This window comes from Myxine glutinosa, chromosome 9 (assembly GCF_964187855.1).
Source record: "Myxine glutinosa chromosome 9, kmMyxGlut1.1, whole genome shotgun sequence".
NCBI lineage: Eukaryota > Metazoa > Chordata > Myxini > Myxiniformes > Myxinidae > Myxine > Myxine glutinosa.
Genome location: NC_136269.1, coordinates 89,902,636 through 89,920,269, shown reverse-complemented (window position 1 = coordinate 89,920,269; position 17,634 = coordinate 89,902,636). Strand labels below are relative to the sequence as shown.

Below are 17,634 nucleotides of genomic sequence, written 5' to 3'. Positions count from 1 at the left end.
ATGGGGTTGCGCATTCCTCTAGGCTATCCTGCCGGCCCCTGTAAGTCATGCCGAGGGTTCCACTTTCATGCAGAGTCTCCTGGGCTGTGCTTTGCACAGTTCTGAGACTTGATCTTTGCCCTTGGCTTTCATGCATTTCTCCAGGTTTAAAGACGTTTTGGTAAACCTCTGTGAAAAGTTTCTTCCTGCTATGATAAATCTGGTATGCACTTCTCCAATAATCAAACTCTTAATACCTGAGCTACCTTTATAAAATACTATCAAAAACTCGCAGCATTTGTTGAAGCTTGTCGATTGACTTTGGAATTATATGGCTTGCCCTATCCCTTCCACTCAATGAGGCCTCACTGTTTTTATCCTCCATTTGTAATTGTTTCCTGCAGGCTCGGATAGCATTTTTACAAGGAGAAAGGAAAGGTCAGGAAAATCTCAAAAAGGATCTTGTGAGAAGAATAAAGATGCTAGAATATGCATTAAAGCAAGAAAGGTAAGGAATGCAATCCAAAGGATACAAATGAACCACATTTTATTTTTGTATATGCAGTGTTTGTTTTAAAAGGTGGACAGTTGTGTGAACAATGTTGATGAATATGCACACTGCACAGACATATGTGGTGTACATGTGAACAGGACTGCACCATATGCATCATCGTATGGAACCAAAATATAATCGGCTTGTTCTTGTCACCTACCAACTCATCCACCAAGTTTTGTCATAACTATAACTCATCCACAACTTTTTGAGATATCTTGCTACATATCGGGTTGGCCCCATCTCTCAATGGTGAAGAATCACTTTTTAAAAAACTATCGTATCAGGATCCGAATCTTCACCAAAATCTAATGTATTCTTCCCTGTTACACACTCTATGTACCTCTCCATCAAATTTCATCCGAATCCATCCACAACGTTGTGAGATATCCTGCCAAGAAACAGACAAACAGACAGGGGTGAAAACACAACCACAACCTCCCTCCACATTCGGTTTGCAGATGTAATAATCGAGGGAACTTTTAATCATAACCATTTTTAGGCGGCATCATATAATAATTACTTGTACAAACTATCGAGAGGGGTGCAATGAAATGTGATTTTTGTTTGATTTTAAATCAGAGTTCAGTGTTCAGTGTGCAAATGCCATAAAATGTGATACTTAAAGCCAGATATTTACATGCTTGAAATCAAAAGTACTCACTTCACTTTTCTCCAAAGGATGGCCCAAAAAATAAGGGTTAACCTGATGGCCTTTTACACAGCTTTTCTTTTATTAGTCCCCTATTTGTTTCATCGGAGGGGCCTATAGATTTGCCCACTGTCTGTCCTTCCGTTCCACCTGTTTTTCCAGACTTTAAGATACAGAACTTTAAGTTAAGACTTTAAGTTACTTTAAGTTACATAAGTTGCAGAATAAGTTTGAGTTTTAGGGCGTTTCATCAATTTCTCAGTTATGCCCTTTTTAGCCTTAGAAAATATTACACCCATAGGGGGACATGGATTGCAAAGCAATTCTCCCTCTTGTTTTTCCTCCTTTTTCTTTTTCCTTCTTTACCTTCCTTTTTCTCTTCAAATGTCATTTGCAACACTTTCTCATGACTGAAGAATTCATTTTTATAGATCGCTCTTGTTCTACCTCCATCTCGCTCTTGTTCTAGTTGGTATCTTGTCAACTTAATGTTGCGAGAGAAATGGCATTTTGGTGATGTTTTTATACCCTTTGGTTTCCTGTTTTTGCTTTCCTCTTCAACAGTAATAACGTTTGGCTTTCTCATTTGAGTACCGTTACTTTTGTTTTCTCTGTTGTAGTTCATGCGCTTTCATTAACCCTTTGAGTACGGGATTTTTTTTTGATAAAAATACCCCCGTACGGGATTAATTTGGCATTTTGATAGGGGAATGCAACCACGTACTGACGATCTATTTATAGGTATAGTCGATGGTGTAGTAACGTCATTCGTACACAAAACTTTTTCGCGGGTTGCGGCACTGGACGTCATCCGTACTCAAAGGGTTAATTTAATAATTGTCTTTAGTGCTTTATCTTCATTCTCATTGTCGATGTAACAAGATGTCAACACGGGATCAACCACCCATTGTAATGTTTCATTCTGCATCTTAGTCCTGCTTTCAGGTCATCTCTTCTCGAAGAGATGAACTTGTAAAATGGGTCGTGATGTCCAGATGTCTTTCCGTCCGTCAACTTTTTGTTCTTTTTGCTACTCCATTATCACCTGACTGGTTGTTCTAAAACTTGACACATTGATCCAATATTAGCCCGCACAATCACTTGGGCTTGGATTTTTCGATTTCGGATCATGGGGGCTCCCAGGCGAGTTATCGCCGAACTTCACATCCCGACTCGTCCCTCATTTACCAATCGATTACTCTGAAAGCTGATGCAGCCCTTCTTCTCAATGGCCCGCACAATTGCTCAGGCTTCAATCTCTCCATTCTGGATCATGGAGGCTCCCACCAGGGGGTGGGGAGGAGAGGGATGTTGGGGGAGTGTTACCCCCTGAAACTTCGGATCCCTAATCATCCCTTATTTTATTTACCATCCGATTGCTCTGAAACCTGATGCAGTCCATCCATCCCCCTGATGGTCAGCAGGGTCGCTTGGTCTTACATTTTTCCATTTTCCATTTCGTATTTATTTTTCACCAGTGGGTGGGGAGGAGAGGAATGGTGGGGCATGGGGGTGTTGCCCCCTGAAACTTGGATTCCCTCCTCGTCCCTTATTTACCAACCGATTGCTCTGAAAGCTGATACAGCCATTGTACACGATTGTCTGCATCATCACTAATTCTTAGATTTTTCAATTTCGGAACATTTGGCCTCCCAGGGGATCAGGAGGCTCCAAGGGGGGTCTCCCAAATCAGCAGAGTTCTGAACTCAAACCTCAAGAGATGACCCATCAGCCCACTTGGGGCTATTTATTGTTTTTAGTTTATGTGCAGTTTTTATTGATTTTAGGTAACTCTCTTTCATCCACAGCAGCCATCATCCTTGGAGAAAGCCATGTTATTAAAACGATGTCATACTATATTAAATATGGCAATTCTCACTTTGCATGTACGCACAGGTAATGGAAAAAAATGAGGTGCACCAAGTAACGACTTGCACACAGGTGTGGCCCATGTGTTAATTAAGCAAATAACATCCTGGGATGCATAGGGTATAAAAGTGCAGTATAAAAATGCTGCACAGGCCTGTTTGCTTATCCATAATTATAAGCTTCTCCAATGCATGTATAATTATAAGCATATATAATTATGGATAGTATGGCTGCAAGAGGAAACTTCTCCAATGCCCCCATCCACAGAGCACGTGTGGGCACCCAGTGGTTTAATGAGAGTGACACTGATGATGTTGTCCATATGTCATGGCCTTCTCAGTCACCAGATCTGAACCCAATTGAGCATTTATGGAATATTCTGGAACAACGCCTGAGAGCGTTTTCCACCTCCATCAAGCAGATGTGAGTTGAGTGACTTTCTCGTGGAAGAATGGTAGTACTACAACTCTGGCAGGTGGACGCTGGTGGCCCTATGCCATGGCGCATACAGGCCGTACTAGCTGCACGTGGTGGCCCAACGCCCTATTATGTGACTTTACATTGATGTTTCCATTTTTTATTCACTACATGTATGTATGTATGTATGTATGTATGTATGTATGTATGTATGTATGTACGTACATACATACATATGAAAATCGTGGAAGAAAACAGGGCTGGCCCGATGTCCACCAACTTTTCCATATGTGTTGGTGGTATCCATTGTCAGGTCATGGGCAAAGGAAAAAATCTCCCCTTCTCCCTATGAGGGTGGGGTGAGATGTCTTGTCAATGCTCCTGAATGGAGCGGGTGTTTCTAGGCCATACAAATTATATTTTCTTACATGTTTTTTTTGGACGACTGTTTTGTTACAGCAATGCCCCTCCCACCCCCACTGCTGCCACCCACCAAACCTCCCCTCATAATTGCATGACTGCATATCATGTCGACTCATAGTTCAATCAAAATAGGCTGAGGTTGTTGGATACTGTAGGAGCTTACCTCACTAGAGATACACGAGCATCGGTTCTTCTTTGTATTTGATTACCGGTGATGGATTAAAGTGAGTGTTGTGGTTCCAACAGATTATAGGGAAATGAAAATGCCGAGTCAAACTATTTGTGCCATTTCATTAAAGCCTTGATATTCTCCTTGCGTACCAGGATGTATGAGCTTATTTCCATCCCTCAAAGCCAAATCCATATTTTACTTCTCTTGAATCTTAAAGGAAGTACATGCTGAAGTTTTGAATACCATGAATTGTTCTTACTTATTCTCACATTTTCACATTACTTCCTTATAGGTTGGGGTGAGGGTGGGAGGTCACCATTAAGCATGTCATGCAACCTTACTGAATTTCCAGTGATTGCTGTTTGACACCCACACATTGCCTTTGTGGGAACCTGATTGGCTGTGAAAAGTCTGTCGTTTTACCAAGGCCTTCCGTGTGTTTTTTGGGTGTAGTTCCTAATTTAAAGGTAAATTTATAAAGTAGCATAGAGCACACATTGCATCTTGATATTTTGGTTGCAGTTTATTTTTCTGGCCATTACACATACATGGAATAAGTTGTATATCATTTTAGTTCAGTTCTGAAGTGTTTTTATTTTTCAGGGCAAAATATCACAAGCTGAAGTATGGCACAGAACTGAACCAAGGGGACATGAAGGCACCAGCTTTCGATATGGGTAAGTTTGTGTTGAACTGATAGGGTGTGGGGTGTGAGAGAGGGGGGGTGGGGGGGGGTGGATTTTAGTGATTGCACTTTGGGCTGTGTACATGCAAATGCTGTCTACTGTGTGAGTTGGTGTTACTGTGTGCTAAAAGTATGAAATCCAGATTTGCAAAATATGAAAACAGGAGTGGTGTGAAAAGTTAGAAAAGTTAGACGGTGAAAGTTGTTGATTCAAAACGTAGTTGACCTCTTCTTGAAAACAGCTCTTAAGCCCCTGCTGTCCATTTCCTTTAGATGCATTGATCCTGTTATCCAAGTACTTTCAGCTATGCTTTTGATTCATTTCCCATGTCTGCTTCATCCTTGCTTGGTGTTTGCATATTAAATTTATGTCACTTTAGCTACACTAGCAGAGTACCCACACTACAGGCGATCTTGTTCTCGGCATGCAACACGTTCTTCTGACACATACCTTAATTTGGGTGGTGTATATGCAACTGACAGCTGCCTCAATCGCTCCCATAAATATAAATAACCCGCATTAATATGTGCATTAAGCAAAAACATGCCTACTAGTACTGCTTAACATTCAAAACACCTCACTGCACAGGAAAACGTGGGCATAGGAATACTGTGCTGTAAAGGGTGGGGAATTGACACTTTTCTAGGTTATTGGGTGGGTTTTTGGTTATAGGGTGGGTGAGTAGAATTATCATACACTAAAGTTATAGGGTGGATGGGTAGAGAAACCTATAAATGCTGTGCAGTTTATTCCAAAGTTAAATCCAACCATATAAGTTGGCTACTGTGCAATGGAACATGCATAATGGTTGCGTGTTCAAATAACATCTGCCCAAACTTGTTCTTCGAGAATAGCATGCTTCATCATCTGCAATGGGGTCACATCTATTTCCATGTTAAAATCAGATACTTTTATCCTTTTCTCAATGCTTTCGTTCGATTTTTTATGCAAGAGTACCAACATGCCCCAAACATTTTAAAAATCGTTAACAAAGGTTTTTGTACAGGTATTTGAACACCAATGTTTTTTTTGTTTGTTTGTTTTGTTTTGTTTTTGTATACAGGATCGAGGCTCATGAAAGAGCTAACATATATCACACAAAAAATCAAAATGGACACACAAAGTATATAATAAGGGGAGTGGTAGACACGATGGGGAGAGAAGGGGAAGCACACAAACACACCATTTGAGAGCAGGGACATCGGGAGATCTGTGGGAGGGAGAGCGGAGAGGGCTTGGGCAGAGGAGGTGTGGGAAGGGGGTGGGGGTGTGAGAAGTATAAAACACAAGGATACTACAAGGACTTCCAGGAAAAAAGTTGGTAATTAAAAAAAGTGGATCTGGGATGAAATTAGCGGGGGTAGAAAAGATCAAAGTTTTGGATGGGGGAAGATAAGAGATGGTGGTGAACAGCTGTTTTAAAGACCAGGAGGGAGGAGTGGGATTGAAGAGAGTGAGGGAGTTTGTTCCAGAGGTGGGAGAAAAGAGGAATGAAGGAGTGAAGGTGAGCAGAGAGTCTTGATTTTGGCAGTTTCAGTTGGCGACTGGCTTTGGAAGCCAGATTTGAAGTGCGGTTTCCCCAGGAAAGATCATGGCAGATGGTGAGACCCAAAAGCTTGAGTGACAGAACTTCTTGGAGAGGATTGTTCAGAAAGTGGATGGGAGGGTTGTCCAGTCGGTCTTTTTGGAGAGACATCGTAAGAGTGTGAGTTTTGTCAGGATTGTAAGACATGTTCCACTTGTTTGACCAGTCTGTGATTTTGTCCAGGTCTGGAGAGAGTGAGGGGGCTGCAGACTGCCTATCTGAGGGATGAAGAATGGAGCGACAGAGAGTAGAGTCATCAGCAAAGAGATAGAGAGGATTTTCAAGAGAGTCAGAGAGATCATTGATGAAGAGCAGAAAAAGCATAGGGCCCAGAACACTGCCTTGGGGAACTCCAGCCTGAACAGGATGGAGAGATGAGAGAAACCCATTCAGGGCCACACGTTGACCGACTCGAGAGGACGTCCGCCAGCCATGCGTGGAGATTTCCATGGCTACCATAGGAGGAGAGTTTGGTGAGCAGAGCGGGGTGACAGACCGTATCAAAGGCACGTGATATGTCAAGGGAGACAGCTCTAATTTCCTGTTTTTTCATTGAGGACCTCCATCCATTGTTGAGACAGCAGAAGCAGCATGTCCAGAGTAGAGTGACCTGGTCTGAAACCAAATTGATGATCAGAGATCAAGCTATTGGAGAAGAGGAAAGATTTGATATCAGAAGCAATGATGGATTCCATGACTTTGCTGATAATTGCGAGAAGGCTGATTGGTCTGTTGTTGCAAGGATCTGTTTTTTGCACCTTTTTGTGTAAAGCGGTGATGTTGGCTGATTTCCAAGCTGATGGCAGATGACCTTGAGCAAAAGAGAGGGTGAAGAGAACAGAGAGCGGGAGTGAAAGAGCGGCAGAGCAGGATTTTAGGACCCGTGGGCTGATGCCGTCATGTCCAGTTGCAGAATCAGAGTCGAGGAGTGACAGAAACTTCTCCACCTTCTCAGTAGGAAAGAACACAGAGTCCAGGAACAGCTGGGTCCGACTGGGTACGGTGTGTACAGAGAGGAATGGGTTTGGGACACAAGATTTAGAGGCAAACACAGAGTTGAGGCATTCAGCTTTTTCACGTGCGGAGTCAGCTGTGTAGCCATTTGAGGTAAGGGAGGGGATGAAGGGGGAACAAACACCAGAAACAGATTTGACCAGATGCCACCAGGATTTGGAAGAGGGAGACAGGTTTGAGAGTTCGGTCTTGAGAATGGAGACTGGAGAGATATTGTTTCCTGGCTCTCCTGAGGGTGGACACACACTTGTTTCGGGCTTTGTGAAAGGAAATAAGATTTCCTTCCGTTGGATTTGCTTTCCAGGAGACAAAGGCAAGTTGTTTCTGGGCAACTGTCTCACCACAAGATTCCTTGTACCATGGACAGGAGGAAGGGTATGACAACTGAAGACGAGATGGGATAAATCTGTGCATGAGAGAGAGCAATTTACTTTGGAAGAATTCCCAGGATGAGTTGATGTCAGAGCCTGTAGAGATGGGAGACCAGTCCAGATGATTGATGGCTCCTTGCAGACCGTTCCAGTTGGCCTGAATGAAATGCCAGACTCGTCGACGCTGAGGAGGCTCTGTGAGAATGGTCAGAGAGATGTCCACTTTAACAAGCACATGATCAGATGAGCCGATTGGAGCAGATGAAGAGCAGCAGACATTTGCTGGGAAGTTAGTCATAAACAAGTCTAGAAGAGAAGATGCTCCGTTGACTGAGATCCGGGTCGGGAAATTGACAGATTGTTTCAGTCCCAGTGAGTCGCAGAAGTCCTTTGCTGAGGAGCCATGGCTGGTGAGAGAGGTACCCACACCCAGCCAACTGGCATGGTGACAATTGAAATCACCACATATGAGGAAGAGAGAGTTGGGATGAGTCGATAGAAGTTGGTCCATATTATCAGACAGCGAGATGTAGATGGAGTCATCACTGTTTGGTGGACGGTACAACACACATATGAACAAAAGGTGGGAGCGATGGGGAAGCCGTAGCCAGAGGTACTCCTGGGGGTGAGCTGAAGAGAGGGCAGTGCAGGGCGAGTGAGGATGAGAGTTTTAGTTTTAAAATTAAACAGTCGCTAGATGAGTAAAGTGGCTGGTAGTTGAGGTAAGTGGCTGTCTCGTGGTGAACATAGGTTTGTAAGGACAAACTAGTTATGCAGGTCAAGGACAAGCTTCGCAGGAATGACCGGGTTGTGGTGGTATACACGGTTCCCTGTGTTTGTGGGGCTGACTATATTGGAGAGACGGAGAACATTAGGACAACGTGTCAATGAACATCGCAATGCCTTCGAATGCAACTATCCAAAGAGATCTGACATTGCCAAACATGGTCTGAAGGATGGCCATGTTCCCCTGTGGGATAATGCCAGCATTTTGGGTGCAACCCCCAGTAAATGTAGAAGGAGGATTTTGGAGGCATTGCATGTGGAGGAATGTGTTGCATCTCTCATGGAGGAGGTGCTTGACTTACCACAAGCGTTTGTCCCTCTCATGCATAAACGCACCAGAGAAACTGTATTACCAAGCATATAAATTAGTACCTCGTTTGGTTTCACTTTGATTTACATTTACTTTATATGCATCTCCAAATGTAGCCTCACACATCAATCCCCCGACCTCCTTCCACATCTCACCCCTTTTCTAACACTATTTCACAGTCGTTCCGGTATCTCAGGCCATTACTTATTTACATTACTTTATGTTTACAGTATATCCCTTTAGCTTAACCGATTTAAATTACCACCATCACTTGAAGCAAGTAATAATTGTACACCGCTCCTTTCCTATGCCTTCTCTAGGCGCTGCATGGCGTCATTGCCGGGCACCGTAGGGGGCCCGGCAATGACGCACGTTGAAAGGGAGTACTTCGTTTTCACTCTGGTTGTTTGCTTTCTTGTTTTCTTGTTTGTCCGGGCGATATCTCAGCCATCCTTTGAGCTAGGAAGCTGAAATTTGGGCACAATAGTGAGTAAGTACTTTTTCAAAAACGGTATTTTTTGTTTTTTGATTAATCAATTAATTGATGAGTTACTTAATTATTATCGATTAAGTACATATATAGTTCCTTTCTCTTCTGGGCAATATCTCAGGCATCTTTTGAGTTAGGAAGCTGATATTTGGACATACCAATGACCAAGTGATTTGGATGTAAAGGGTATTTTTGATTTATTGATTAATCAAGTAATCGTTTAATCATTTAATCATTCGATTAATGACGAAAGGAATTATTTTGATTAACAATGCTGACATCATGTGAGGAACAGAAATGAAAAAACGAGGTGTGTGTGTGTGTGTGTGTGTGTGTGTGTGTGTGTGTGTGTGTGTGCGCATGCGCGTGTGTGCGCATGCGCGTGTGTGTGCATGCGCGTGTGTGTGTGTGTGTGTGTGTGTGTGTGTGTGTGTGTGTGTGTGTGTGTGTGTGTGTGTGTGTGTGTGTGTGTGTGTGTGTGTGTGTGTGTGCGCGCGCGCGCGTGTGGTTTTTTTGATCCACTCCCCTGTGGGTGATCCACTCCCTGGTGCAGTGTGTGGGATGGAGAGGATTTGAGCTCTTGAAGTCACATTTTACATGAGGTGTACACATTTCAAACTATTTCCAATGGGCACGCACATGCATTCACATGTTATCAGAAGTAAATAAATTGTGTAGATTGCATCATTTGTTTATCTGATAAATTGCCAGCAACCAGTTTGTAAAACTGAATGTGCAACATCTAAATAAAGACGTCCATGGGATTCCCACGGGTGACCCCACGAGTATATATATATATACAGTGCATTCAGAAAGTATTCAGAGCCCTTCACTTTTTTCACATTTTGTTATGTTGCAGCCTTTGCTGAAATCGTTTAAATTCATTTTTTTCCCTCATCAATCTACGTGTGGTAAGTAACTTCAATCTACGTGTGGTAAGTAAGCTTCAAGTGATGGTGGTAATTTAAATCGGTTAAGCTAAAGGGATATTTCGGTATATATAAATCGGTCGGCTAAAGGGATATAAATCGGCTAAAGGGATATAAATCGGTTAAGCTAAAGGGACAATACCCCATAATGACAAAGAGAAAACAGAATTTTAGAAAGTTTTGCAAATTTATTAAAAATAAAAAACTGAAATATCACTGACATAAGTATTCATACCCTTTGCTGTGACACTTGAAATTTAGCTCAGGTGCCCATTTCTCTTGATCATCTTTGAGATGTTTCTACACCTTGATTGGAGTCCACCTGTGGTAAATTCAATTGATTGGACATGATTTGGAAAGGCACACACCTGTCTATATAAGGTCTCACAGCTGACAATGCATATCAGAGCAAAAACCAAGCCATGAAGTCGAAGGAACTGCCTGCAGAGCTCAGAGACAGGATTGTGTCGAGGCACAGATCTGTGGAAGCCTACAAAAAAATTTCTGCTGCATTGAAGGTTCCCAAGAGCACGGTGGCCTCCATAATTCTTAAATGGAAGAAGTTTGGAACAACCAGGACTCTTCCTAGAGCTCACCGCCCGGCCAAACTGAGCAATCGGGGGAGAAGGGCCTTGGTAATAGAGGTGACCAAGAACCCGATGGTCAATCTGGCTGAGCTCTAGAAATCCTGTGTGGAGATGGGAGAAACTTCCAGAAGGACAACTATCACTGCAACACTCCACCGATCTGGGCTTTATGGCAGAGTGGCCAGACAGAAGCCTCTCCTCAGTGAAAGACACATGAAAGCCCGCTTGTAGCTTGCAAAAAAGCACCTAAAGGACTCTCAGACTGAGAAACAATATTCTGTGGGACAACATACTGCAAATTGTTCATTTGTGACCAATTTTATGTCGTTAATATACACAGGTTAAACCCCTAACTTGACTCGGAAGCAAGGCACAGATTGAGTCTCACCCCAGCAATTTCCGGACAACCTGTTAGGAACAAGTGCAGCCTGCCACGCTGACACACTGTCTTTGCCCTGCTCATCAACAATTAGGAGGTTTGCAGTCAGGAACATTAAATTTAACTAAGGAAGCACACTAACCCAATGACATGATGCTGACAGCATGTGCATAAATTATACCAACACATCACCTCCAAACTAGAAAGCATCCGTGTGGTACTCAAGTCTTTGCAGACTGAGACTAAAGCTCTATGGTCACAAATAGACAAAGGCAGAGATGTCGATCTAGATTTCGCCCTTGTTATGGGCTCACCAGGACAACATACTGCAAATTGTTTATTTGTGAGGGGATGACGTGTGGTCCATCCATCATCTGTCAGTCTGTAAACACTTGCAACTTATTCAATATGTTGATTCATTTCTTAACCTTCCACATTTATGTATAAGTTGTGTGGGTGCAAAAGCTTCCAAGGGCATCACTGTGATCAGATGTCTGCCAGACTGGAGAACGTCTGTCGATGTCAGTAAATATGGAAATAGTGTCCCTTGTTGGAGTTACGTATCACCCTTCCCTCCTGTGAACTTCATGAGAAATATCGAAGTGCCGTCTTTACTTTTCACGAAGTAAAGATGCGATTATGCTGAACACAAATACAAAACCCGATAATGTATTGGTCGCGGTGAGGTTTGTAAACACTTCAATAACAAAACACAACAAACAACAGGCATTTTAAGGCCATTTTCTCTGCTAGAGCAGGGGTTAGCTTTACGGTCCCCATGACAATCTTCTCCATTTTGTCCTATTTTTTGCATCTCCCCTTATTAACCCCCTTGCCCGCATTTCTTCTTCCACCACCTTCAACCAAGTCTTTCTCGGTCTTCCCCATCCTCTTCTTCTTTCAACATTCATTTCCATCACTCTTCTCAACCAGTCACTTTCATTCTACCTCAACACATGACCAAACCATCTCAACCTGTTCCTCTTCACAGCATCCATCACAGGCTCTATTCCCATCATCTTTCGCAATCCAAATTCCCATTTCGCATCACTCCCCATCCAAAACCTTGATCTTTTCTACCCCTGCTAATTTCACCCCAATTCCACTTTTTTGAAATACCAACTTCTGTCCAGGAAGTCCTTGGTGTCCTTGTGTTCTATACTTATCCCTCCCCCCCCCCCCCCCCTCCCATGCCTCCTCCCCCCGGGCCCTCTCCCTTCCACACATCTCCCTGCTCTCGGATGTTGTGTTTGTGTGCTTCCCCTTCTCTCCCCATCTTGTCTTCCGCTCCCTCTTTTTGGGTATTTTGTTTGTCTGGTTGATTTGTTTGTGAAGTAAATGTTAGCTCTTTCACAAGCCTCGATTCAGTATACAAAAAAAAATAAAAAATAAATCATCATTTGTCTTCCTCTCTCTCAACGATACTCCACACATCCACCGAACCATTCGCATTTCCACCCTTTCCAGCCTTCGTTGCTGCTCCACGTTCATTACCCATGTCTCACTCCAATAAATCATAACACTTCTCACACATGCAGCATAAACCTTTCCCTTCAGCTTCAACGACACTCCCCTCCTCGTCAGCACGCCACTCAGTTCCCGAAACTTCTTCCATGTACATCTCACTCCAGCAACCTTTGCCGAGTCTGATCCACCTTCTCCATTCAGCATGTCTCTGAGGTAGCAAAATGTTTTCACACCTTCCAGCTTCACGCTGTCTCCAAGATCCAACTCAACATTTCCTCCATCCGTAGCTCCCTCTTTGCACACCTTACACTTGAATGTAGCTGCCACACTGGTTGTTGACCCTCTCAGTCCACTACATTTTCGATGAACCCACTCAGCGCACATTGTACATTGAATGAAGTTCACTCCGACACCCTTCCTGCACACAGCTCACGGCCACTTCCCAGTTCTTTCCGCCTCACCACATGCTTTACCACTTGCCATCACCTTCGTTTTTCCGATATTCACCTTCAGACCTTTTGTCTCCATACATTCCTTCCACTTGTTCATCTTCTCCTTCAGTCCATCCATACTCTCCCCAATCAACACCAGATCATCTGCAAACAACAACTCCCACGGTAAATCCTCCTTTACGTTCCGATCCAGCAGCTGCATCACAGCTACAAATAGTAGTGGACTTAGTACCGACCCCTGATGCACTCCCACCTTCACCTCAAACTCACCACTGTTCCCGTCCTTCGTCCTTACAGCTGTGCGCGCTCTTTTGTACATTGCCATCACCACTCTGATCAACCATTCCTCCACTCCTAACTTCCTCATTGCCCATGTCAATACTTTGCGTGGAACCCTATCGAATGCTTTCTCCAGATCAACAAACCCAAGAAACAACTTCTTCCTCTTCTCCATGTACTTCTCCTGCAACTGCCTCACAATAAAAAGCGCGTCTGTCGTTCCTCTTCCTGGCATAAATCCAAACTGCATTTCGTCGATCTTCACTTTCTTCAATATCCTCTTCTCCAACACCCTTTTCCAATACCTTCATTCCATGCTCTAATAACTGTATCGCTCTGTGCGAGCCACAGTCCAGAGGGTCACGTTTCCCCTTGTATTGAGGGATGAGGGTACTCAGTTCCCAAGCCACTGGAATGCGGCCTTCTTTCACCACCAGATTACAGATCTCTGTCATTCCCTTCACACCTCAACTTCCCTCTGCCTTCAAGATATCTCCCACAACTCCCGTCGGCCCTCCTCCTTTTTTACTCTTCATTGCTTTTATCGCTTCCTCAACTTCCGTCTCAGTTATCTTCTCTGCCGGTCCTAAAACTGGGTTACTCTCCATGTTGCCATCCCATTCATTTTCTGCATTCAATAGCATTTCCATATATCTCTTTCATCTTCCTTTAATTCCATCTGGGTCCACAACGATTTGTCCCACTTAATCCTTCAAGCAACTCACCCCCATCACATCACACCTCTCTTTCGCTGTCTGCTTTGCAATCCTGAATACCGCTCTCTGACCCTCTTCCGAAACCATGCGTTCTCCGAACATTTTCCTATATGCCTCCTGCGCCTTTGCTACCTCTTTCGTGGCTGCCTTAAAACTTTCATGCTCTGCCTCTTCTGCCTTCTGCTACTCCTTGAACTTCTTCTTCTTCTCGTCAACCCTCTTTCCAAATTCATCATCCCACCACCATGTTTCCGAGTGACTCTGTGGTCCTTTTGTCCATCCACATACCTCACCAACGGCTCTCAACAGACTATCTTTCATTGACATCCAACCACTTTCAAGCTCAACCACCTCATCCTCTGCAATACTCAGCCTCTCTTTTAATGCCTCCCTCACTGTCACCTCTTTCAACCTCCACACCTTCATTCTCGGTTGGTACTTCACCCGCCGAGCTCTCCTCGCACCTTTCACCCTTATGTCGCAGACTACCAAGTGGTGCTGTGAAACAGCCTCCTCCCCCGGGATCACCTTTATGTCCCGGAGGTGCCCCCTATCTCGCCTACGCACCATCAGGTAGTCGACGGTTGTCATCGACCCACCTGAAGTGTATGTACCAAGATTATTATCCGCTTTCTGGAACTGTGTATTACAAATCAACAAACCAGCTCCATAAGCAAACTCCAAAATCCTTTCACCTTCTCCATTCTTCACACCATATCCGTAACCCCCATGAACTCCCTCAAAACCGTCCATTCTCCTTCCCAGATGTCCATTTAGGTCTCCTTCTACCTCAACAACTTCCTCATCTTTCACGTTTTCCATCAGCTTCTCTATCGCACACCAGAACTTGTCCTTCTCTTCATCGCCCCGACCGACCTGCGGAGCATATCCCGAGATGATGTTCACCAAGAGCTTTCCAATCATTTTCACCATCATCGACCTTTCACTCACTCTAGTCACACTCACCACACTGTCTACAAACTCGTCAGAAAACAGGGCACCAACACCATGCACGCCTTCTGGGCACTCTTGCCACACAAACTTGTATTTCTGTCCCTGCCTACCCTTCACCATTCTCACTCCACTTCTCTTCCATCTTGTCTCCTGCACACAACATATGTCCACTCTTCTTCTGACCAATACTTCCACCACTTCTCCTGATCTCGCTGTCATTGTCCCTGCATTCCATGTCCCAAACCTCAGAAACCGATCTCCACGTGGGGCATTAGACGTTTCGTCGTCATAAATGGAGTGATTTCGCCCCTTGCTTCGATCGAGTTCTCCACCTTGATTTTTGACGAGAGGGGTTGAGGACCCCCACGGGGTAGTTCGGGCTGTACCCTGCCCATATGTAATTGTAATTGTCATGGTTCCCTTTTCGGGGGGGGGGGGGGGGGGGATTGTATCAAAATATTGGGTTATCAAAAATATTATTATAGAAAAAAAAAAAATTATCAAAAATATTGGGCTCAATATTGTATTAAAAGTCCTGGAAAGGTATGTGGTGTTCAGAATTCATTTCTTTTATAATAAGAAAATGCTGTACGAACTGAAAATAATCTTTACAGTAATGGATGTTCAAGTGAAATAAAAAAAATTCCCCCAGATATCGCTTTTTTATTTGCATATTTTTCTGTTACAATTTAGACATCCAGATCACCCCCAAAATGCTTATTTTGGCATCAATTTTGTAAAATATTCCCCGGACCAAAGCGGTACTTTTACTTTTTTTTTTTTTTTTTAACTTCTGCAGTTTCACCCATGGCTAATGGGATTGTGACCAAACTTGGCTAAAATGATATTTGGTATGTTGCAACCCAAAGTTTGTTCACGGCATTAAAAAGAACGGGGCCTAAAGGAGTCTTCAGGGGATCAAAGTGAGTCCATTCTTGCTTTCACGTTTAAGAATGAACAACAGAAGTACATCAGTCAAGGTCGGTTGTCACACCTCCCTCCTCTCAAGTCAAGGTGGAAGTGTCACTCTCCCACCCCTCCTCTCCCGTGTGTGTGTGTGTGTGTGTGTGTGTGTGTGTGTGTGTGTGTGTGTGTGTGTGTGTGTGTGTGTTTGTGTGTGTTTTTGTTTGTGTGTGTGTGTGTGTTTTTGTTTGTGTGTGTGTGTGTGTGTGTGTGTGTGTTTTTTTGTGTGTGTGTGTTTTTGTGTGTGTGTGTTTTTGTGTGTGTGTGTTTTCGTGTGTGTGTGTGTGTTTTTGTTTGTGTGTGTGTATGTATATATATATATATATATATATATATATATATATTGTTACGGAACCCAACGTCGGCCTATGGTTCCCCTTTGAGGGGGGATTAGTCCCCTCGTTTGTTACTGACCGACGTGGTCCCTGAAGCTGCACCGCGACCTCCGGAAAGGCCGGTGCACAGCCCCGTTCGTGACCGCGGATAAGATGTTAATTTGCCGAGCGGATGGCAGCCGCGGCCCGAACCGTTAACAATGACTAGACCCGATTCCTTAACGTTGGCCAAATCGTGCCACAGGTATTCAATTGGGAAAAGACAAAGACGACGGATGTGAAGAAGAAGAAGACAAAAAGGGTTTGCAATACGACTATAATTTATTACTATTATTTACAACCAAAAGAAACCAAGGAGGAGGAAGGATAATAAAATAAAGCAGAAAGAGGGACGGACCAGAAGGACACAGTGAAACTCTAGCTTAACTAAACAGGCTTAACTCTCCCCCAAGGACAAGACAAAGACAGACTACAAGCACACTTACACGGGGGATGATGACAGGAATGGCAGGAGGTGGATGGCTGGAGGGAGAGGAAGGTTCAGCTCGTACTGAAGCACGGTCGGGCCGGAGGGAGCAGCCGCCGTCCTCTTGATCGGTCTCGCATGGCGCGTTCCTTCGCGGCCACGGTCGATACTGCCGGTGAAACCCAAAGCTGCTGTGGCTGAAGCTGCTGCGTGCCGCTGCTCTTTCAGGGATTCCTTCGCCTCATGCGCCGCGTGCTCTCCACCGGTTCATCTGCTTTCTCTCTCGTATCTCGTGGGGGCGTTGCGTGACGGGTTCTCTCCCTGACGCATCTGTTCGTGGGGATCCCTTACTCATCTGCCGTACTCTTACGCAACCCTACTAAAGGCTTCCGCGCGCGCTTATATCTCCCTCGGGCGATCAAGCCGCCGGCCTGCAGGACACGCCCATCGGTGAGGTCGCCTCGGCCCTGATTGGTCGCGAGGGCTCACCGATCCCGCCCTTAGAGGAGGCGTTGGCAAGGCCACGCCTTGTTCCCGGCGCTGGGCCGACTCCTCCCACCTTCGGCTCCGAGATGACCTCGTGGCTAATGGAGTCTTGCAGCGAAAACAACAACCCACAGCTGCAGCAGAATTCAGCGAACCGCTCAATGCAGTTGGCAATTGAGGAAAGGGGAATCCAATGGAGGTTCTGGGGAAATTGAAAGGGGATACTACCTTGTCTGGATTCAGTGCAATGGAGTGTCAGTTAATGGACGACATAGCCTTAACCTAATACACACAATAAGGAAATAACTACCAAC

General features: G+C 44.4%; 1 protein-coding gene across 7 annotated transcripts in view; it reads left to right on the top strand.

The window, feature by feature from the left end:
- The window catches only part of STRN3 (striatin 3), a 143,665-nt gene that overhangs the window by 39,705 nt on the left and 86,326 nt on the right, over positions 1–17,634 (top strand). For all 7 annotated transcript variants that reach the window (XM_068128848.2, XM_068128847.2, XM_078784516.1 and 4 more), the window contains exons 2-3: positions 384–487; positions 4,669–4,742. In XM_068128848.2, coding sequence (XP_067984949.1) covers positions 384–487; positions 4,669–4,742 — 178 coding nt within the window. The remainder of the gene's footprint in view (positions 1–383; positions 488–4,668; positions 4,743–17,634) is intronic.